The 19536-nt window shown below is 41.1% G+C and overlaps 1 protein-coding gene across 3 annotated transcripts in view; it reads left to right on the top strand.

Annotated features, from left to right (window-relative positions):
- The window catches only part of LOC139155738 (protein FAM13A-like), a 118144-nt gene that overhangs the window by 93414 nt on the left and 5194 nt on the right, over positions 1-19536 (top strand). For all 3 annotated transcript variants that reach the window (XM_070731009.1, XM_070731010.1, XM_070731008.1), the window contains 7 exons: positions 5389-5602; positions 6680-6818; positions 8931-9012; positions 9107-9324; positions 15431-15514; positions 16498-16593; positions 18053-18130. In XM_070731009.1, coding sequence (XP_070587110.1) covers positions 5389-5602; positions 6680-6818; positions 8931-9012; positions 9107-9324; positions 15431-15514; positions 16498-16593; positions 18053-18130 — 911 coding nt within the window. The remainder of the gene's footprint in view (positions 1-5388; positions 5603-6679; positions 6819-8930; positions 9013-9106; positions 9325-15430; positions 15515-16497; positions 16594-18052; positions 18131-19536) is intronic.

Raw genomic sequence — 19536 nt, 5'->3', positions numbered from 1 at the left:
AGACCTTCCACCATTCTTGTAGCCCGTCTTTGGACCCGTTCAATTTTGTCAATATCTTTTTGTAGGAGAGGTCTCCAGAACTGAACACAGTATTCCAAATGTGGTCTCACCAGCGCTCTATATAGCGGGATCACAATCTCCCTTTTCCTGCTTGTTATACCTCTAGCTATGCAGCCAAGCATCCTACTTGCTTTCCCTACCGCCCGACCACACTGTTCACCCATTTTGAGACTGTCAGAAATCACTGCCCCTAAATCCTTCTCTTCTGAAGTTTTTGCTAGCACAGAACTGCCAATGCAATACTCAGATTGAGGATTCCTTTCCCCCAAGTGCATTATTTTACATTTGGAAACATTAATTTAGGATCTTAGGGTCGCCTAAGACTATGGGATAATAATTCACCAAATTGGGCATATTGTAAAACCTAATTAGTAATAATTCCTTTATAGGAATCATTAAAAAATGCGTAAGAATTTAAAGAATAAAGTAGAATTTAAAGAGGAAAGAAAAATGTGTTGGAAAAAAGAGGAAAGTATATGTAAAAAGAAAAAAAAAGGAGAATGAGAAAAGTACTGCTAAACAAAATAGGAAAAAGAAAGAGATAAATCAAACCAAAAAGAGAAGAAGAGGGAAGAGGAGGAAAAAGAATTTACAGATATCGGTTTACGATTGATTGATTTTATTATTTATTTATTATTTGGATTTGTATGCCGCCCCTCTCCGAAGACTCGGGGCAGCTCACAACAAGTGAAAAACAATCCAATACGTAATCCAATTAATTAAAATATTATAAATTTAAGAAAATCCCCTATACTAACATACACACACACAAGCATACCATATATAAATTCAACGTGCCCATGGGGAGATGTTTAGTTTCCCCATGCCTGACGGCAAAGGTGGGTTTTGAAGAGTTTGCGGAAGGGAGGAAGAGTAGGGGCAGTTCTGATCTCCGGGGGGAGTTGGTTCCAGAGAGTCAGTGCCGCCACAGAGAAGGCTCTCCCCCTGGGGCCCGCCAACCGACATTGCTTAGTTGACGGGACCCAGAGAAGGCCCACTCTGTGGGACCTAATCGGTCGCTGGGATTCGTGCGGCAGAAGGCGGTCTCGGAGATATTCTGGTCCAGTGCCATGAAGGGCTTTATAGGTTGATTTAAAATGTATGCATGTATATTTTTGATGTATTTTAAGGTATGTGTATATTGATAAATAAATGGAATTTGTAGAGAAAAATAAAAAAAGAAATGAAATCTTTAAAATGTTGGGCAAGAAAGCTAAAGCAAAGATGGACCAAACCCTGGGATTTTGGGGAGTGGTATCTCTTCTGGAAATGGCTTGAGGCAAGAGTAGATTTGGCAGTAGTATATTGAAAAACGATGAGAACATTCTGTGGGAGAATCCAAAATAGCATTTTCCTTCCAGACCCTCTCTAAGTCCTGCTTTATCCCACGGGAATGCTCTGTGAGTTCATAAACATTCTTTCGACTTCTGAAGGGCAGAAACTTCAGCAGTTATAAAAATGGCTCATGTAAAATGCCTTCTTTCTGGCCAAATATAGTGCTCGCAAGCCTTTGCTGTTTGGAAGAGAATATATTCTGAATTTTGAAAATGTCGAAAAAGGGCACAGAGGTTGCGAGATGAACATTCATATCCTAAGCGCCAAGCTACCTGCAGTCTGTTTGCTGCCCTTGAAAATAAGCCACTTCTTGGACTTAGACGAGGTCCTTTTATATCTAATTCTACCAAGGATCCAGAACTAACAAGGAGCACCCGATTTATATTAATGGGTGGTAGTTAATAAGGCTGTTAGAGTGACACAATATATTTTCACCTAATGAAAAATTAAGATCTCATTGTATTTGGGGGCATCTTATACTCTGAATGTAGCTTTTTCTCAAAGGTTTTTTTTTCAGCCCTAACAAGGTGTTAATGATTTTCCCAGCTCTTACCTTGCCAGTTCTTTCATTGTTGCTCTCTGCAAAGAATATTTTCCAAACCCTAAGTAGTTGCAGGCTTTTTTCATTGCTCTACTTGCTCCGAATGTTTCTTTCCGGCCCTAACAAGGTGCTAACGATGTTGCCAGCTCCTAGCAGCTTGCAAGCTCTTTCATTGTTACTCTCTCCGAATAAGGGTTTTTTTAAATTCTAACCAGGGGATAAAATACAGTGATACCTTGTCTTACAAAATTAATTGGTTCCGGGATGAGGTTCGTAAGGTGAAAAGTTTGTAAGATGAAACAATGTTTCCCATAGGAATCAATGGAAAAGCAATTAATGCGTGCAAGCCCAAAATTCACCCCTTTTGCCAGCCGAAGCGCCCGTTTTTGCGCTGCTGGGATTCCCCTGAGGCTCCCCTCCATGGGAAACCCTACCTCCGGACTTCTGTGTTTTTGCCATGCTGCAGGGGAATCACAGCAGGGAAATCCCAGCATCGCAAAAATGAGCGCTTCCCTGGCAACGAAAGTCCGGAGGTGGGGTTTCCCAGCGAAGGGAGCATCAATGAAATCGCAGCATCGCAAAAACACCGAAGTCCTCGAAGCCCCACCTCCGGACCTCTGTGTTTTTGCGATGCTGTGATTTCACTGAGGCTCCCCTCACTGGGAAACCCCACCTCCGGACTTTCGTTGCCAGGGAAGCGCCCATTTTTGCGCTGCTGGGATTCCCCTGCAGCATCACAAAAACACGGAAGTCTGGAGGTGGGGTTTCCCATGGAAGGGAGCCTCAGGGGAATCCCAGCAGCGCAAAAACGGAGGTCCGGCTGGCAACGGAAGTCCAGAGGCGGGGCATCCCAGTGGCGGCGGTGGGTTTGTAAGGCGAAAATAGTTTGTAAGAAGAGGCAAAAAAATCTTAAACCCCGGGTCTGTATCTTGAAAAGTTTGTATGACGAGGCGTTTGTAAGACGAGGTATCTCTGTAATGTGCTGAAGCTAACCAGACTAAGAACGCTAGCCAAATGAATACCTGGTAGGTAGATTTTTTCCCTCCTATTCCCACACCCCAAAAAAACCCCTAAGGTGCATCTTATACTCCAGTGCATTTTATACTCCAAAAAATACAGTAATAGACACTAATATTATGAAAAAAGCTTTCTTGCATTTATTTGCTTCCAGTGTGTTTCAGGGCCAATTCAAATTACTGTACTAGGTTTGCCCTCTGCAGAGTTTAACCTTGACTAATTCAACACCTGCCAAGTGTGCTTACCTTAAGGTCATCGGTAGAATCTCTTTCTTCCATCTAAATCCAGAGATTTGCTCTGAAACAGCTGTCCTCCAGCGTTGGAACACACTCATTTAGAAAATTAATCCTCACCTCTTTTCAGCAAGGAACCTTTGTTACAATCGCTCTCTCTCTAGCATTTCAAAAACATGACTTTGTTTATCTGAAGAAGAAAAAAAGACTTTAACTTTGCTGCAATTAATCTCTGGATCAAATAGAAGATTTGTCTAAACCTTGCTAGTATTAAAGAAATTAATGAATATTTTTTTCCATCTATCATCTGATGGTAAACAGGCTTTGCAAAGGAGGGTTATTACCTTCCTTTGGGGTCACTAGGACACAATCTGTAATACATTTTGAATTCTTAACGATTTGTTTTATGTTGTGCTGGGGGGTTTTCCATTGTTTTCTTAGCATGCTTGCTGGATTTTAAGGATTGTGATTGCTGCTGTATGAAAAGTTAAATTACATGCAATAGCTAGAGCAGGGGTCTACAAACTTGGCAATATTGAGACTTTAAAAAAAAAATTAATTGAATTTTTTGAAACAAAAAACATAAACAAAAAGTAGACACATCATACAATGCATGCAAGCAGTTTATGGAAACTTGTGCATTTTGAAATAAAGTTGTTTTTACATTGCCTTTTCTACATTGTCCTCTTTTATTTTGTCTGGTTTTTTTTTTCATTTCTGTTTTTTTCTCTATCCAATTGTATAATTTTCCCCATACGGTGTAATAGTCATTTCCCTGTTTATTTTGCAATACCATCATCATTTTACTCATTTTTGCGCATTCTAGCCTCTTTCTGATTACCATTTGTTCTGTTGGTGTATTTTCTTTTTTCCAATTTTGTGCAAAGCTCAATCTTGCCGCTCTAAGTACGTGGATTATAAGATATAAATTTGCCTTTTTATGATGGCCACTGATAATACGTAGTAGGTATATTTCCGGTTTTAGTCTTAGTTCATAATTTAGAATTTCTTTCAACCCATTTCTAATCAAGGCCCAAAATTTTACTGCTTCTAGACTTGTAGACTTCACAATTCTACGGAGAGGGGCGGCATACAAATCTAATAAATATTATTATTATTATTATTATTATTATTATTATTATTATTATTATTATTATGTCAGTACAACACAGCAAACGAGATCACTATGCTGGATTTCGTATTTCATCACCAGTCGGACGCTTCTCAAGCACCTAGGACTGCAGGATGTAGCGGCAAATTATGTTTGCCGATCCCAGTAAAGCGGCCTTTTGCAATTGACAGATGGAGATTTTGTCAATTCCGATGGTTTTCAAATGTCCACTGAGATCCTTTGGTACTGCGCCCAGCGTGCCAAGTACCAATGGGACCACTTTCAAGGGATTATGCCAGAGTCGTTGCAGCTCGATTTTTAGATCTTTGTATTTCACTAATTTCTCTAGCTGCTTCTCCTCGATTCTGCTGTCCCCTGGGATTGCGATGTCGATGATCCATACTTTCTTTTTCTCCACGATCACAATGTCTGGTGTGTTATGCTTCAGAATTCGGTCAGTCTGAAGTCGGAAGTCCCACAGTAGTTTTGCTTGCTCATTTTTGACCACTTTTTCAGGCTTATGATCCCACCAGTTTTTTGCCACTGGTAAATGGTAGTTCTGGCACAAGTTTGTGGATCATCTGTGCCACAGCATCGTGTCTATGCTTGTAGTCAGTCTGTGCGACCTTTTTGCAGCAGCTGAGCATGTGATCGATTGTTTCATCTGTTTCTTTACAGAGTCTGCACTTTGGATCATCTGTTGTTTTTTCAATTCTGGCTTTGACAGCATTTGTTCCAATGGCCTGTTCTTGTGCCGCCAGTATTAGTCCTTCTGTCTCCTTTTTGAGTGTTCCACTCGTAAGCCATGACCAGGTCTTTTCTTTATCCACTTTGCCTTCAATCTTCTCCAAAAACTGTCCATGCAATGCTTATTATTATTATTATTATTATTATTATTATTATTATTATTCCCAGAATTCCTCATCCAGCCGTGGCTAAGGAATTCTGGGACTTGAAGTCCACAAGTATTAAAAGTTGCCACGTTTGGAGACTCCCCCTGAGCTAGAGACTTAAGATTTGCTGAGTATTTATTGTCAAGTTAAACACCGTTGCAGACCAAACTCCCCACTGTTCTTCCTCTGTGTCTCCAGAACCCGTCCCTGCCTTTTCCTCCTGGCAGCGTAATGGCGTAGAGTCCGATGAAGCTCGGCTTTCCCCCCAGGCTGGACGCCTCATTCAACAGCTTCTGGATGAAGACAGCGACCCAATGCTGTCCCCTCGCTTTTATAACTATGGGCAAAGCCAGCAGTATTTGGATGACACCGAAGTGCCTCCATCTCCACCCAACTCTCATTCATTCATGAGGTACGTTGACTGGTCGTTATTTGCGTAAGACTTCCCCTTCCTTACCGGTTGACTGGTCATTATTTGCGTAAGACTTCCCCTTCCGTACCGAAACGCTCCAGAATTCCAGCCCCCCATTTCTTCCAACTGAGCCCAGCTGTTTTTAGCAGATACTTAATTTGGACATAGAAGAAGCCATTTTTCCCATAGGAATCAATGTAAAAGCAAATAATATGTGCGATTGGGGAAACCACAGGGAGGGTGGAGGCCCTGTTTCCTCCCAGGAGATTCCTAGAGAGGCCCCATAGAGGCTTCTCCCTGCCTTTCCCGCCCCTGTTTCCTCCCAGGAGATTCCTAGAGAGGCCCCACAGAGGCTTCTCACCACCTTTTCCGGCCCTGTTTCCTCCCAGGAGATTCCTAGAGAGGCCCCACAGAGGCTTCTCACCGCCTTTTCTGGCCCTGTTTCCTCCCAGGAGATTCCTAGAGAGGCCCCACAGAGGCTTCTCACCACCTTTTCCGGCCCTGTTTCCTCCCAGGAGATTCCTAGAGAGGCCCCACAGAGGCTTCTCACCGCCTTTTCTGGCCCTGTTTCCTCCCAGGAGATTCCAAGAGAGGCCCTATGGAGGCTTCTCCCTGCCTTTTCCAGCCCTGTTTCCTCCCAGGAGATTCCTAGAGAGGCCCCACGGAGGCTTCTCCCTGCCTTTCCCGTTCACAGTTTCGGAGGCTCAGGTTTGTAAGTGGAAAACGGTTCTTGAGAAGAGGCAAAAAAAACCCTTGAACACCCGTTTCTTATCTAGAAAAGTTTGTAAGTAGAGGCGTTCGTAGGTAGAGCCGCCACTGTATATAATTCCATATAAAGGCGCATATAACTGCAGTTAACATTTTCTGGAAACCATCTTTTTGCAGGATCCTCTTTTCATGTCCCTGCATGTGCACCAGTTAATTGAACCGTTGATGGCATGTTTTTCATATTTATAGTTTATTAGATTTGTATGCCGCCCCTCTCCGAAGACTCGGGGCGGCTGACAGCATAGCAATAATACAATACATTACAAATCTAACAATAAAAAAATTAAAAAATTAAAAATTTCGTTCTAGGCGAAGAAGTTCTTCGTTGGGATCTTACGAAGATGACAATGAAGACTTGACCCCCGCACAATTGACTCGCCGGATTCAAGGACTGAAGAAAAAGATCAGGCGGTACGAAGATAAATTTGAGGAGGAGAGAAAGTATAGAGTAAGCTGGCAAAAACTTTTCCTTCCATCAAACAGCACTTTTCAGATTTTAATTTCTTTCCCAGTTTTACCCTGATGTGATTTAACTGAACATCACTAGCAGTTGAGTTTTTAAACAATTATAATCATTTAGCTGATTATCTAGCAGAGGAAACCACTGATTAGGGGGTTTTTTTAATTATTAAATAGCTATTTCTTTTTTTTAACCTGTTGAAAATAAAGCCCTCTAAGTTAAGCAAGTTATTATTATTATTATTATTATTATTATTATTATTATTATTAATTAGATTTGTATTCCGCCCCTCTCCGAAGACTCGGGGCGGCTCACAACAGTAATAGAAACAATATAACAGTGAAACAAATCTAATATTAAAATAAAACATATCTAAAACCCCAACAATTTAAAACCATACAACACATACATACCAAACATAAAATATAAAAGCCTGGGGGAGGATGTCTCAGTTCCCCCATGCCTGGCGATAAAGGTGGGTCTTGAGTAATTTGCGAAAGACAAGGAGGGTGGGGCCGTTCTAATCTCTGGGGGGAGTTGATTCCAGAGGGCCGGGGCCACCACAGAGAAGGCTCTTCCCCTGGGGCCCGCCAAACGACATTGTTTGGTCGACAGGACCCGGAGAAGGCCAACTCTGTGGGACCTTATCGGCCGCTGGGATTCGTGCGGTAGAAGGCAGTTCCGGATGTATTCTGGTCCAATAATAATAATAATAATAATAATAATAATAATAATAATGATAATAATAATAATTTATTAGATTTGTATGCCGCCCCTCTCCGAAGACTCGTAGGGCTTTAAAATGCCATGTAGGGCTTTAAAAGGTCATTACCTACATAAAATATGTATTTGATGAAGCTATTAATCTCATCAGATGACTTAAAAATTTCATCTATAATAGACACCCGTTCGTTTTATTTACAGTATGCTTAGAGCAGCAGTTCTCAACTTGGGGGGGTCAGGACCCTTTTGGGGGGATCGATCGTTTCACAGGGGTCACCTAAGACCACGGGATAAAGACAAATCTTCCATGGTGTTAGCAACTAAAGCTTCCATTCTGGCGCCCTGGAACATATTTTTACAATCCGACCAATCAGGTGTCTACAGTGGGCGTGTTTCTCTGACCTTCCTGCCAATCAGCTTAAAGCTCTGTTGGGAGAATTGGTGCTAGACTTATGGTTGGGGTTCACCATAACATGACGAACTGCATTAACGGGTCACGGCATTAGAAAGGTTGAGGACCACTGTTTTAAAGAGTGCACAAAGCAAGAACTATAATTTGGTGTTTTTTTTCTTTTTAAAAATTATGTTTAAAAGAGGTGGGAAACCATGGCCCCTATATTTGGACCGGGACTCACTGCTCACAGTCACTCATGCCCTCATCACCTCGAGGCTTGACTACTGTAACGCTCTCTACATGGGGCTACCTTTGAAAAGTGTTCGGAAACTTCAGATCGTGCAGAATGCAGCTGCGAGAGCAGTCATGGGCTTCCCTAAGTATGCCCATGTCACCTCAATACTCCGCAGTCTGCATTGGTTGCCGATCAGTTTCTGGTCACAATTCAAAGTGTTGGTTATGACCTTTAAAGCCCTTCATGGCATTGGACCAGATTATCTCAGGGACCGCCTTCTGCTGCACGAATCCCAGCGACCAGTTAGGTCCCACAGAGTGGGTCTTCTCCGGGTCCCTTCAACCAAACAATGTCGCTTGGCGGGACCCAGGGGAAGAGCCTTCTCTGTGGTGGCCCCGGCCCTCTGGAACCAACTCCCCCCAGAGATTAGAATTGCCCCCACCCTCCTTGCCTTTCGTAAGCTGCTTAAAACCCACCTCTGCCGCCAGGCATGGGGGAACTGAGATACTCTTTCCCCCTAGGCCTTTACAATTTTATGCATGGTATATTTGTATGTATATTTGGTTTTACAATAAGGGTTTTTAACTGTTTATATTGCATAGTCATACGCTGTTTACTACTGTTGTTAGCCGCAGAAAGGTTTGGGAAATTTTGAAAGGTGCTGGAATAAATTAAATAAATGTGTTTGTTACAAGCCTTGATTTCACAAAAATCATTTGTTCCTATTCATTTCCCCTTTCTGGGATAGCCCTCTCACAGTGACAAGGCGGCCAATCTCGAGGTGCTGAAATGGACAAATGACCTTGCAAAGTTTAGGAAGCAACTAAAAGGTGAGAATTGACATCTCCTTGTTTAGGGTTGGACTTAACTTTCCATTGCTTGTCATTAAACATACTTTTTTCCCTCTTTCTTGTGCAAAACTAGAGTCAAAACTGAAAATGTCGGAAGATCATCTTGCTCCCGTGACACGACAACGTAGCAATACACTCCCCAAAAGTTTTGGCTCTCAGCTGGAGAAAGAGGAAGAGAAACACGATGTCTCCGATAAATCATCTAAGCCTTCGGTGGAGGCAACTTTGGAATCCATGCAGAAGAAGCTGCAGGAGAAAAGGACAGAAGCAAACCGACCGGAGGATATTAAGGTACGCATAGGAAAGTAGAAAGAAAAATAATGATACATTTAAAAAGTCCCACGCCACTATTAATATCTTCTCTGAAGTGGTATGCATAGAGATGATAGAGGTGCTACTTAAAGCATGCCAATTTAGAATAAGGACATAAGAAGAGCCCTGCTGAATCGGGCCAAAGCCTATCAAGTCCATCATTCTGTGTCACACAGTGGTCCACCAATTGTCCATGGGGATCTTGAGCAGAAAGAGAAGGCAAGACCCTCCCTTTCCCCTGACCCCCCAACAAATGGTACTCAAGGGAATCCTGCCTGCCTCAATCGACTTAGAGGCAGCACTTGGACATCCATTTCAATGACCACCAATACACTTGGCATCCATGAATCTGTCTAATCCTGCCTTGAAGCTGTCCAGACTGACAGCTGTCACAACCTCTTCTGGAAGTGGATTCCATAAATCAATGACCCTCTGGGGGGAGAAATATTTCCCTTGATTTGTCCTCACTTTCTTACCTATGAGCTTCAGAGAGGGCCCCCTCATCCTAGTATTGCGTGATAGAGAAAATAATTTTTCTCTATCCACCTTCTCTATCCCATGCATGATTTTATACCCTTCGATCAAGTCACCCCTTAAACGCCGTCTCTCAAGGCTGAAGAGACCGAGGCGTTGCAACCTGGTATCATAAGGGAGGGTCTCCGTTTCCTTCATCATTCTTTTTGCCCTTTTTTGCAACTTTTCCAGTTCCATTATATCCTTCTTGAAGTGCGGTGACCAGAACTGTACGCAGGACTCCAAGTGTGGTCTCACCACCATAGAAACATAGAAGACTGACGGCAGATAAAGACCTCATGGTCCATCTAGTCTGCCCTTATACTGTTTCCCGTATTTTATCTTAGGATGGATATATATTTATCCCAGGCATGTTTAAATTCAGTTCCTGTGGATTTATCAACCACGTCTGCTGGAAGTTTGTTCCAAGCATCTACTACTCTTTCAGTAAAATAATATTTTCTCTTCTTGCTTTTGATCTTTCCCCCAACTATATCAATTTGTATATTAAGGCTGTTTGCAAGATCCCTGTGGAATAAAGTTCTAATGTAAGAGGGTAAATAAAGGGTTTTGAAGAATATTTATTCTATACGGTTATTTGCAAAGGGCCCAAATTAAATGATCTTAATAAGTAGGCTTAGGAAAAACCATGGTTTGGTCCCAGGGTGTTCTACTTTTTATCTCCCAAAGCTGGCAGCCTTTTGCCCAAAATATAAAGTTTCTGTAGAGTTTTGGGCAACATCTGTTCTTGAAATCAATTTACTTGGAGCCCTGTGAACCTCTTCCTGTCCCAGAAGGTTCATGGAAGAATATTTGGATTCCATTTTGAGAATTGGACTATGCTGTTCTACACTTAGTGACTCAAATGTTTAGCCTAAACATTGTCATCTTTAAAAGGTTTCATAGAGAAACTGAATATAACCTAAATACAGATTGCTGTACGATTGCTATAACCTAAATAGATTGCGTTATGGAATAAATGGCTATTTGGAAGGTCTACCATAAATATTTGAGGATGTCACAGTGTCAGGGATTAGTACCACTCTCAATTATTTTGTTAAGGGTAGGAAGGTGACCTTCGGCAAATCTCCTAAGGCTTTGTTCCCTGGCCAGGAAAATGACCTTGGCCGTAGTGTAAATACTGATGTGTTGAAGGCAGCGTCACTGTCGCATTGAGAGATTTCTTTCCAATCTTTAATACAATCTCTTACCTTTTGCTGAACCGACAGCAAGGAAAGAACAAGGCTGGTATATAATGTCCTGTCACCACTCTTATATCAGCTATTCTTATCATAAACAATGAAGGGGAATTTAAAAAAAACAGCATCAACATTCTCAGCTCTTCCCAGAAATGCGTCTCAGAGAAGTGAAAGACAATCACATTTGCCTAATTATTTCAAAACAGAACGATTAAATTACTAGCTTAGTTTTCCAGTGGTCTTCAAAAGGAGCTTGATGTGCAGTAATCTTAAATTAATCACAACTCTAGACTGCTGCATGTTTTTGGGTTTTGCGGTGTATGTCTTACGTTTTTATTGTAAGTTGTCTGAAGTCATATATTTATTACTTATTATTTATTAATTCAATTTCTATGCCGAGACTCAGGGAGGCTTACAACCTGTTTAGAAATCTAAATAAAATTACATTCTAAAAAAATCCACAGTTAAAAATTTAGACAAACCAGATTCATATAGAATAGAATAGAATAGAATAGAATTTTATTGGCCAAGTGTGATTGGACACACAAGGAATATGTCTTGGTGCATATGCTCTCAGCGTACATAAAATAAAATATACATTTGTCAAGAATCATGTGGTACAACACTTAACGATTGTCATAGGGGTCAAATAAGCAATGAAGAAGCAATATTAATTTAGAAATCTAAATAAAATTACATTCTAAAAAAATCCACAGTTAAAAATTTAGACAAACCAGATTCATATAGAATAGAATAGAATAGAATAGAATAGAATTTTATTGGCCAAGTGTGATTGGACACACAAGGAATATGTCTTGGTGCATATGCTCTCAGCGTACATAAAATAAAATATACATTTGTCAAGAATCATGTGGTACAACACTTAACGATTGTCATAGGGGTCAAATAAGCAATGAAGAAGCAATATTAATTTAGAAATCTAAATAAAATTACATTCTAAAAAAATCCACAGTTAAAAATTTAGACAAACCAGATTCATATAGAATAGAATAGAATAGAATAGAATAGAATATAATTTTATTGGCCAAGTGTGATTGGACACACAAGGAATATGTCTTGGTGCATATGCTCTCAGCGTACATAAAATAAAATATATATTTGTCAAGAATCATGTGGTACAACACTTAACGATTGTCATAGGGGTCAAATAAGCAATGAAGAAGCAATATTAATTTAGAAATCTAAATAAAATTACATTCTAAAAAATCCACAGTTAAAAATTTAGACAAACCAGATTCATATAGAATAGAATAGAATAGAATATAATTTTATTGGCCAAGTGTGATTGGACACACAAGGAATATGTCTTGGTGCAGATGCTCTCAGCGTACATAAAATAAAATATACATTTGTCAAGAATTATGTGGTACGACACTTAATGATTGTCATAGGGGTCAAATAAGCAATGAAGAAGCAAGATTAATAAAAATCTTAGGATACAAGCAACAAGTGACAGTCATACAGCCCTAAGTGGGAGGAAAAGGATGATAGGAATGATGAGAAAAACACTAGTAGAAATAGAAGTGCAGATTTAGTAAAAAGTCTTTAGTAAAAAATATCTCGTGCAACCAACGTTTATTCATCGGGCAAGGTAAAATATCAGAGTTTCGATGGGCCCACGCCTCCGGGAAAAGATGGTTCTTTAGAATTCTACAAAATGCAGGGAGAGTGGGAGCAGTACAAATTTCTGGGGGGAGCTCATTCCATAGGGCCGGAGCCACCACAGAGAAGGCTCTTCCCTTACGCCCCGCCAAATGACATTTTCTAGCTGACAGGACCTGGAGAAAGCCAACTCTGTGGGACTGACCGCTGGGATATATATGTGGGGTGAATAGTGATATCAATTCAGTAAATAAATGGGTAATTGATTTTTTTTACTTAGTAGATGTCCAGTGGATGTTTCGTATCAGAGAAACTTTACCCTTAGATTATCCTTACCAACACTTCATTTATTGATTGATTGATTGGATTTGTATGCCGCCCCTCTCCATGGACTCGGGGCGGCTAACAACAGTGACAAAAACAGAATGTAGAAATCCAATACTAAAACGGCTAAAAAACCCTGTTATAAAACCAATCATACATACAAACATACCATGCATAAATTGTAGAAGCCTAGGGGGAAAGAATATCTCAGTTCCCCCATGCCTGACGGCAGAGGTGGGTTTTAAGCAGCTTACGAAAGGCAAGGAGGGTGGGGGCTATTCTAATCTCTGGGGGGAGTTGGTTCCAGAGGGCCGGGGCCGCCACAGAGAAGGCTCTTCCCCTGGGCCCCACCAACCGACATTGTTTAGTTGACGGGACCCGGAGAAGGCCCACTCTGTGGGACCTAACTGGTCGCTGGGATTCGTGCGGCAGAAGGTGGTCCTTGAGATAATCGGGCCCGGTGCCATGAAGGGCTTTATAGGTCATAACCAACACTTTACCCTTAGATTATCCACGGTTGACCTATCCAGATTCCTAAGAGGTCAGTAAGGGGCAAGTACAAGTGCACTAGAGTGCCTTCCGTCCCCTGTCCTATTGCTCTCCTATATCTCTTATACCTTTCTTCTATTCCTATATCTCTTCTATTCTTTCATTGATATGTTCTATTACTATACCTTCTTTTCTATTCTTTCTTAGATATATTTTACTATGAGTATCTCCTCTATAACCTTCATCATGTATTTTACTATGTGTATACCCACTAAAACCCTCATTGTGTATTTGACAAAATAAATAAATATATAAATGGCTGGAGACACAGGACTAAACTTTGAAAGAGAATTGATGTCCTTCAAGAAAACAGGGACATTGCAGCCTCGGGCAAAACAACAGCCAAGTAACATTATCAACTTTTCATCTATTCAGCCTTATTTTTCCACATTGCTTGCCAAGTTTTCAGTACTTGACATTGCAGCATTTTGGTGTTTGCATTTTAATTTGACAAGTACTGTAATTTCTCAAGCTCACCTTCTAGAATCAACCGTCTCAACATTAATATTATTGAAGGGTCTCCCACTCTAATCCACCTCTCGAGAAAGCAGTCGGAATCTAATGGTGTAGGAAATTGTCCATATACCAAGAAGAATTAATAAGCCAGCATCCTTTAGGTCCAGGTTTTAAGGCCATTGTGTGTTGTTTCTTTCAGACACAGCTAAAATATCCTTACAAGAGATTTATTAGTTATTTTCACTGGTACACACAATGAATCCCTTTCTTCATCACCCTTTTGAAAGTAATAATAATAATAATAATAATAATAATAATAATAATAATAATAATTTATTAGATTTGTATGCCGCCTCTCTCCGGAGACTTAGGGCAGCTCACAATAATAATAACAATATTATTTCACTGAAAGAGTAGTAGATCCTTGGAACAAACTTCCAGCAGACGTGGTTGGTAAATCCACAGTCACTGAATTGAAACATGCCTGGGATAAACATATATCCATTGTAAAGATAAAATACAGGAAATAGTATAAGGGCAGACTAGATGGGCCATGAGGTCTTTTTCTGCTGTCAGTCTTCTATGCTTCTATGTTTCTATTACAATACAGTGTTCCCTCGATTTCCGCGGGGGATGCGTTCCGAGACCACCCGCAAAAGTCGAATTTCCGCGAAGTAGAGATGCGGAAGTAAATACACCATTTTTGGCTATGGACAGTATCACAAGCCATCCCTTAACACTTTAAACCCCTAAATTACCATTTTCCATTCCCTTAGCAACCATTAACTCACCATTATTACTGGTACTCACCATTGAATAAGACACTTAGTGATGCTGATATTTATAAACATAATTATTTATTAAAAATAATTATTATTTTTGTTATTTATTTGCAAAAATTATTAGTTTGGCGATGACATATGACGTCATTGGGTGGGAAAAACCGTGGTATAGGAAAAAAACCGCCCTTCACTGCTTATACCTAACCAAAAAGAAAAACTACCAATAGCACCAATCCAAGCAGAATTAATGTATCGATTATTATTATTATTATTATTATTATTATTATTATTATTATTTATTAGATTTGTATGCCGCCCCTCTCCGTAGACTCGTGGCGGCTCACAACAATAACAAAGACAATGTAAGAACAAATCTAATAATTTAAAAAAACACTAAAAAACCCATTATTAAAAGCAAGCATACACACAAACATACCATGCAATGTATTGATTAACTGGCTTTGATTTATTATGAGCTGCCTCAGTGGAGAAGCAATTCCAGGCGATGTAGAGCGATAGAGGAAGAATTTTAAAGAGACCGATTAGCAAACAAGAAAACTCCAGGATGGAAACAGCATTACAAGCAGCACACTGTGTAACAATGTCCCTCTACTTTTTGTCTATCCTCCCTCTCCCTAGGACATGACTCGAGACGAGATCGCGTCGGAGAAAGTCGCCCTTCAGAAATCCCTCCTCTACTACGAAAGCATCCACGGGAGACCAGTAAGTATAGCAATGTTTGTATCAAATGGGCTCAGCATTTAAGTAGATGCAATTGTCTGGCCATTTAATGTGAACACTCCTCTTCCTCCCGCAACAAAATAAACCCTCCTGACAAGTGTTCCCTCTAATTTTTTTTCGGTGTGGGCAGAAAAGTATAATGTCTGAGCGGCAGTCCCTTCAGGACTGGGCGGCATAGAAGTAGAAAGAAAGAAGGAAGGAAGGAAAGAAGGAAAGAAAGAAATAAAGAAGGAAAGAAAGAAGGAAGGAAGGAAAGAAGGAAAGAAAGAAGGAAGGAAGGAAAGAAGGAAAGAAAGAAAGAAGAAGGAAAGAAAGAAGGAAAGAAAGAAGGAAGGAAGGAAAGAAGGAAAGAAAGAAAGAGTGGGCGCGCTCTATCACGCATGCATGAACTTATCGAATGTTTTTGTTTTAGGGCTTTAAAATTGCTTTTTTTGTAATGTTTGTATTTGTTGTACGCCGCCTAGAATCCGCAAGGAGTTGGGCGGCCTATACATTTAATAAATTAAAAAATCAAAAGTAGATTATCCAGCGGTGGGCTACGAGCCGGAACGCTAAATTGCGCTCGCCACCGTGGCTTGTAAGTTCTTGCGGGACCAGCGCAATTTTGCTGCTGCACCTGTGGAGGTAGCAAAAATCACACAGGTAAAACCTTGCTGAAACACAGGCGCAATTTTGCTGCTTCCACAGCTGCAGCAGCAAAATCGCGCTGGTCCTGCAAGAACGTACGAGCCGCCGCGGCGAGCGCAATTTAGCGTTCCGGCTTGTAGCCCATCGCTGAGATTATCCTTCATTTTCACAAGGCGTCTGTGCTGTAAAAATGTGATTGATCACTCGCGGTAAATGGTTATCTTTGCTGAAATCTGTCAACTTCAAAGACATTTGTGACCCGTACCCAAATACCGTCAGCTTGAGCAAAACCTACCGAGCACCAGCACCAAGATTCAGGCAATTTCTCTTCTTTTCAGGTGACAAAACACCAACGGCAAACTATGAAGCCGCTCTATGACAGATACCGCTTGGTCAAGCAGATCCTCTCCAGGGCAAACTCTATTCCCATTATCGTGAGTCTAAAGCTAATGCTTTGATTATGGCGCTTTAATTTTCAGGGAGGCTCCGTTTCCGCAGGCAGGGGGCATCGCGGACCGATCCGTCACTGTTTCTAGGGCTGACCCACGGGCCAGACCTAAGCACTCCACAGGCCTTGAGTTTCATACCCCTGACCTAGAACAATAATTTTATTTATTTATTTATTTATTTATTTATTTATTCATTTGTCCAATAAATAAATACATAGGAAGAAAAATAGACATGTGATAATATAAAAAGAGGGTGAAGGTGAACTTAGAGGAGAGGATATATGAAAGGAAGAGAATATATAAGATAGGTGAAAGAAAGGAGAGACAATTGGACAGGGGACGAAAGGCACACCAGTGCACTTATGTATGCCCCTTACTGTAGAATAGAATAGAATAGAATCCGAGCAACCGGTTAGGTCCCACAGAGTTGTCCTTCTCCAGGTCCCATCAACTAGACCAGTGTTTTTTCGCTGGCTGGGGAATTCTGGGAGTTGAAGTCCAAATATTTTCAAGTTCCCAAGGTTGGGAAACACTGATCTAGACAATGTCACTTGGCGGGACTAAGGGGAAGAGCCTTCTTGTGAGGGGACAGGCGTACAAGAGAGATCTCGGCTATTTTTTTTGCTTTGCGCATGTGCAGAAGCAAAAAATCACGGGACTCTTGAGCACGGGCGTGTCCCCTCGTGAGATTTAGCTACCTGTACATGCGCAGAAGCGAAATCTCCCTGGGACGCGCGCCCGCAGCAGAAGCAAAACCGCGGGCGCAGCAGTAGCCGCGGAATCGGGAATCCATCCCTGCATACTACCGTTTCCCCGAAAATAAGACGTACCCCGAAAGTAAGGCATGTCAGAGGTTTTGCAGAATTTGCTAATATAAGGCACCCCCCAAAAATAAGGCGTAGTCAAGTTTACATACGGCACAGTGGAAAAACATACGGTACCATTCAAAGCTGTTCATAGCGGTACCGTAATAATGTGGCGCCCCCTGCTGGCCCCTTCCATCGCTTTGTACCGTCCAGTACAGCAGACACAGTCTGCTGCTGTCTCACCGCCATTACAGTCTCCACTACAGTCCGTAGACTGTAGCTCCTCTGGTGGCCGGAAGCTGCAATAGCGGGAGTATACTGTTGTGCCATATAAGTGCTGTCATTTGTGTGTGTGGGTGCCATACTGACAGGTACCGTACCGTAATGAGTGTACCGTACGGTACACTTTCTTTGGGGGTGTCAGCTTTTTTGCCTGTGAATTTGTCTTATTTGAGAAATATAAGGCGCCCCCCAAAAATAAGACGTAGCACAACTTTTGGAGCAAAAATTCATATAAGACAGTGTCTTATTTTCGGGGAAACACGGTATCCTGTTGATGTAATGATGCAATGGGGAGAGAATTAAGTGGGAAAAAAGGAATGGGTTGTAACGTAACCTAGTTGTCTATCTATTTGCAGGGTTCTCCCTCTAGCAAGCGGAGGAGTCCTTTGCTACAGCCAATAATTGAAGGGGAAACTGCTTCCTTCATCAAGGAGGTAAAGGAGAATTAAAAGATGGGTTTCTCGCTCCCCTCCCACATTAATTCATTTGTTCAACTTACATCAGTTCTCCTCTTCCATTGTGGAGGATGATGATGATGCTGTTCGTCATCTCCTGTGTTTCCAGGAAGCAAAATCAACAAACTAGAATATTTGCAGCTCATAGTTGAACTGTGGAGTCCTTGGTGCTCTCTGAGGTCGATTGGTTTCATGCAAGACGTTTTATTACCAAACTAGGTAACATCATCAAGGACCTCAAAAGCAAAATCAGTAGCTGTTTTTCCCAGTTTGCCGACATTCTAATTTCCGCTTTTACAATGTGCTTGAGTTGATATTCCTGGAGGCGTCTATAATATGGTAAATGATTTAGCGCTACTAGATAAATGGTCAAAGCAATGGAAACTGCAGTTTAATGTTTCCAAATGTAAAATAATGCACTTGGGGAAAAGGAATCCTCAATCTGAGTATTGTATTGGCAGTTTCTGTGTTAGCAAAATCTTCAGAAGAGAAGGATTTAGAGGTTGTGATTTCTGACAGTCTCAAAATGGGTGAGCAGTGTGGTCGGGTGGTAGGAAAAGCAAGTAGGATGCTTGACTGCATAGCTAGAGGTATAACAAGCAGGAAGAGGGAGATTGTGATCCCGCTATATATAGCGCTGGTGAGACCACATTTGGAATACTGTGTTCAGCTCTGGAGACCTCACCTACAAAAAGATATGGAGACCTCACCTACAAAAAGATATTGACAAAACTGAACAGGTCAAAAGACGGGCTACAAGAATGGTGGAAGGTCTTAAGCATAAAACCTATCAGGAAAGACTTCATGGACTCAATCTGTAGAGTCTGGAGGACAGAAGGAAAAGGGGGGACATGATCAAAACATTTAAATATGTTAAAGCGTTAAATAAGGTTCAGGAGGGAAGTGTTTTTAATAGGAAAGTGAACCCAAGAACAAGGGGGCACAATCTGAAGTTAGTTGGAGGAAATATTAGAAGTAATGTGAGAAAATATTATTTTACTGAAAGAGTAGTAGATCCTTGGAACAAACTTCCAGCAGACGTGGTTGGTCAATCCACAGTAACTGAATATTAAACATGCCTGGGATAAACATAGATCCATCCTAAGATAAAACACAGGAAATAGTATAAGGGCAGACTAGATGGACCATGAGGTCTTTTTCTGCCGTCAATCTTCTATGTTTCTATCTGAGTTCCTGAATTTCTAAAAACAAACCAGGGGTAACGCAAATGTTACTTGGCATAACAACCAAGATTTGTCACTTTCAGGAGCCTTCCACTTCTTACGCCAGACATTCAATTCACTAAGTGGTAAAAATAGCCTGGCCAACCGCAAAATAGTTGCTTTGCTCATAAAAGGTGCCAGTTCTATCTCCAGCTCAAAGGA

This window comes from Erythrolamprus reginae, unplaced genomic scaffold (genome assembly GCF_031021105.1).
Source record: "Erythrolamprus reginae isolate rEryReg1 unplaced genomic scaffold, rEryReg1.hap1 H_5, whole genome shotgun sequence".
Lineage (NCBI taxonomy): Eukaryota > Metazoa > Chordata > Lepidosauria > Squamata > Dipsadidae > Erythrolamprus > Erythrolamprus reginae.
This window is presented reverse-complemented; position numbering and strand designations above follow the sequence as displayed.